General features: G+C 42.4%; 1 protein-coding gene across 1 annotated transcript; it reads right to left on the reverse strand.

The window, feature by feature from the left end:
* Positions 1–206: 206 nt before the first annotated feature.
* On the reverse strand, positions 207–2,480 carry LOC131893497 (uncharacterized). The gene is made up of 5 exons (XM_059243546.1): positions 2,265–2,480; positions 1,574–1,794; positions 1,343–1,505; positions 643–1,272; positions 207–583 (listed from the first exon to the last, which is right to left on the reverse strand). The coding sequence occupies exons 1-5, from the start codon at positions 2,428–2,430 to the stop codon at positions 279–281; spliced, it is 1,485 nt and encodes a 494-aa protein (XP_059099529.1). The 5' UTR covers positions 2,431–2,480; the 3' UTR covers positions 207–278.
* Positions 2,481–3,208: the final 728 nt, after the last annotated feature.

The following is a 3,208-nucleotide window of genomic DNA, read 5'->3' on the forward strand; positions in this document are numbered from 1 at the left end:
CAAAAGTTGATATGGTGGATTTATACAAGTGCGAAGAAAACTCGATTTTGCAAAGATCAGCTCTATTCTAATCTTAAAATAAGATGAACTTGCTCTTCAAGTTTCTGGTTTGTTCAGACAATTATTGTCCCAACATATCTTAGAAAAGTTACCAATGATGGAAACCTTTTCCAACAAAAGGAAAGTGATTTTTCTCCAACAGCCTCTAGTTTGACGGAAAAATTGTTTAGTCATTTATTTAAGTATCATGGTCAGAGTTTGACCTTTTTTGGCCATATTTATGGGTATCTGTAATAAAGGTTCTTTCTTGACTGACATCCGTAAAGAGATTGATCGGACACACTCAAAATCACTGAATACGCTCGGTTATCGTCTTTTAGCTCGTTGGGCATCAGCGCCCAATCCGTCCCCGAGAATTGGTAGATGGCCTTGCTTTGGCCTCCAACCAAGATCACGTTATCCCCATCGTTAATCAAACGGGCTCCGGCCAATGGAAATGGTAATGGTGGTCCTTCCGCCATTTTGTTTAATTCCACGTCGTAAATTTCCGCGGATGAAACCTCACCCGCATTGTTATAACCACCTTCAATCGAAATCAATCAATTAGAAGTTAACCATGATCAAATCAAAAGAACCTCTCACCCGCAATGATAACGAACAGCTTGGTGTTATCCTTGTAAACTGCACAAGCCGGCGCTTCCCTTGGGTGAATCAACTCGGCCTTTTGAACCCAAGTGGGTTGTTTCTGGTCAAACATATAAGTCTTGTAACGGTATGCATCCTCTACCGTATTTCCTCCGGCAATAAATGTACGACTATCATCAATTTGCACCGCACAAAAGGCGCTCAACTTCTCTGGCAGTTTTGGACCGCTATTCCATTGATCAAGGGCAGTATCGTACACCTCAGTGGCATCTGTCATGGCGTTATTGTTTAGATTCTCCACACCACCCATGACCCACCATCCAAGATTGGGAACCACCACGGAGCCAGCATAGGTTCGGGCCAACAGTGGGGAAGTCACCGAATTCCAATTTTGTGCTTGGGGATCCAGTTGGTAACACTCGGAATAGATTTGACCGGTTAACCGACCGCCACAAACAGTCACCCTGCCATTAACCACTGCCCCAACAGCGCCTTCCATGGCGTGAGGAAAATCCATTGGCTTTGAGCATCCGGTTATTGAGGTCTGATTGAAGTAGCCACTGGGAAGGTCGGCCAATTCCACGTCCTTGCCGGCATCTCGGCCGGTAATGGCAATAATCTTAGATTCTAAGGGATTTTAGGATGTATTTTGTGTTCTTATTACGCTGGCACGAGGAAGTAAGTTGGAGAAGAATACCTTGTCCGGGAACTGGCGGTACACCTCCTCCACAGCCTTGTTCTCCACTAACACATTGCGATGAGCACGATCCAGCTTGGAAGTCACAAGATCCAAACAAGAGGCAGGCCTTTTGGGTTACGTAATAGGTATACCATTTACACTGGGAGTTTTTCTTGCATTCCTACAATGAAGATTAGATTTAGTTAGCGCTGATCATGGGCAGGCATGATTGGTAAGCGATGTACTTACCGCCAAGCAATCGTCACCATCAATGTTGGGAAAGGTACCCAATATGTCACCATAACATTCACCTTCGACATTGCACTGGAAATCGCTCCCAGGGTCAGATTCACACTCATTTTCGCCACTGATGCAAGTTGTGCACGAATCGTCCAAAGTTGGGCAAGTACTGAACTTGTTGCAAAGCTTGGAATCCGAATGCCAAGTGAACCATTCGCAGTTGGTCGCTTCTAAAATCCAGACACAATTGCGGATTTTTCTCGTTTTAATCCACTTTTATCTTTTGGTGAAGGAGTGAAAATTCAAAACTACCCTCTTACCAGCTCGTGAACACGTTCAAAATCGCCAAGCCAAAAACTCGGGTCTTATTAGCTTCTAAGTTGTTGAAAAAATATACTCGAACATGCGGCCCAAGTGTCTTTTCGAGCTAAAAGCACTACTAGATAAAAATATTTGTGCTGTTTTGAGTGTTCGTTGAATTAGTGTTACCATGCAATTGATTGTAGAGCCAATGTTCAGCCGAAGAAATCGTTATGCTATCATTCTTTAAATGAAGTTTGGAATTAGTTTCAAGGTATTTATTTCCAGTTTTCGGGTGAGCTTCCCCGCAAAGGTTGTTTCCCCACATTTTGGCTTTGTGCTTACTCAAAATGTTAGTTTGCAAGAAATAAGTGCGAAAATCAAAATGTATTTCGTCTACCTTGGCAAGCCTTTAAGCAATCTTCTTTGTTGTCGGTGAAGGTCACGCCCATATTACTACCCAGACATTCGCCCACTACCCAGCATTGTGCCTCAGCTGGCTCTTTGGGTTTACCCCAAACGCCCAAGGTAGTTAGGCTAAGGAAAAGTAAGCACACGCGAATCATGTTTGTGATACTAACGTTGAGAGACTGTGGAATCAAACTGCAACACTGTTGGATATATAGGACTTAAGCATTAATTAACATGCGAGTAGAGATAACTTAGATTAGTCACATCACAGTTCCAACATTTTGGTAAGAGATTATACAAAAGTAAAACTGGCCCTAACGTGAAGTATGAAAATACGCTGGCGAAGTATTACATAGTAGTACTCCAATCATGGCGAAGATCCTGCCACTGCAAACGAAAGTGTAAATAGCCCTGATAAAAACGTCATGCACAATTTATCCGTGACTTACAGCCAATGTTGACCGCTAATATTGACTTTGCTGTTACTCACTAAAATTTTGATGAACATATTCCAAAGCTTCTAGAATATTTTCAACAACGAAAATAAAGTTGCCAGCATAGCAATTTTGTCATGGTGTCGATGAAATTTAATGCGTGATTTATCTTTCAAATTCGAAAACATACTTAACAGCAACGTGAAAATCCCAAGATGTTAGGGGTACAATTAGTGCCCTGTATTCGGACATTTAGGCAAGCGCTGGTGCCAGCGAACAAACTTGCCTGCCAATGACTGTGATGCAAAATTGGCGTTTCAAACTGGTTTTAACGAAGCTGACCTTTCCTCATATAGGCACCTTTAAGCTACAGCTGACTGATGACGTCATCTTAAAAAGGAAAGGTAAACAAATCTCCTGGGCGGTCACTTTTCCAGCGCTACTAAGACTATTGAACACATTTAGCATTCATTCCTCCAAAATTTCAGTGAACAATGTC

The sequence above is a fragment of the Tigriopus californicus genome, chromosome 2 (genome assembly GCF_007210705.1).
Source record: "Tigriopus californicus strain San Diego chromosome 2, Tcal_SD_v2.1, whole genome shotgun sequence".
In the NCBI taxonomy this organism is placed as follows: Eukaryota; Metazoa; Arthropoda; class Copepoda; order Harpacticoida; family Harpacticidae; genus Tigriopus; species Tigriopus californicus.

Excerpts from the sequence above, each read along its gene's own strand:
- LOC131893497 (XM_059243546.1), bottom strand. The coding sequence starts at position 2,430 with ATGATTCGCGTGTGCTTACTTTTCCTTAGCCTAACTACCTTGGGCGTT. Across the intron at positions 1,795-2,264 it reads TTGCTTAAAGGCTTGCCAAG|AAGCGACCAACTGCGAATGG; the intron begins GTAGACGAAATA and ends TCTGGATTTTAG. Across the intron at positions 1,273-1,342 it reads ACCGCCAGTTCCCGGACAAG|AATCTAAGATTATTGCCATT; the intron begins GTATTCTTCTCC and ends AAAATCCCTTAG.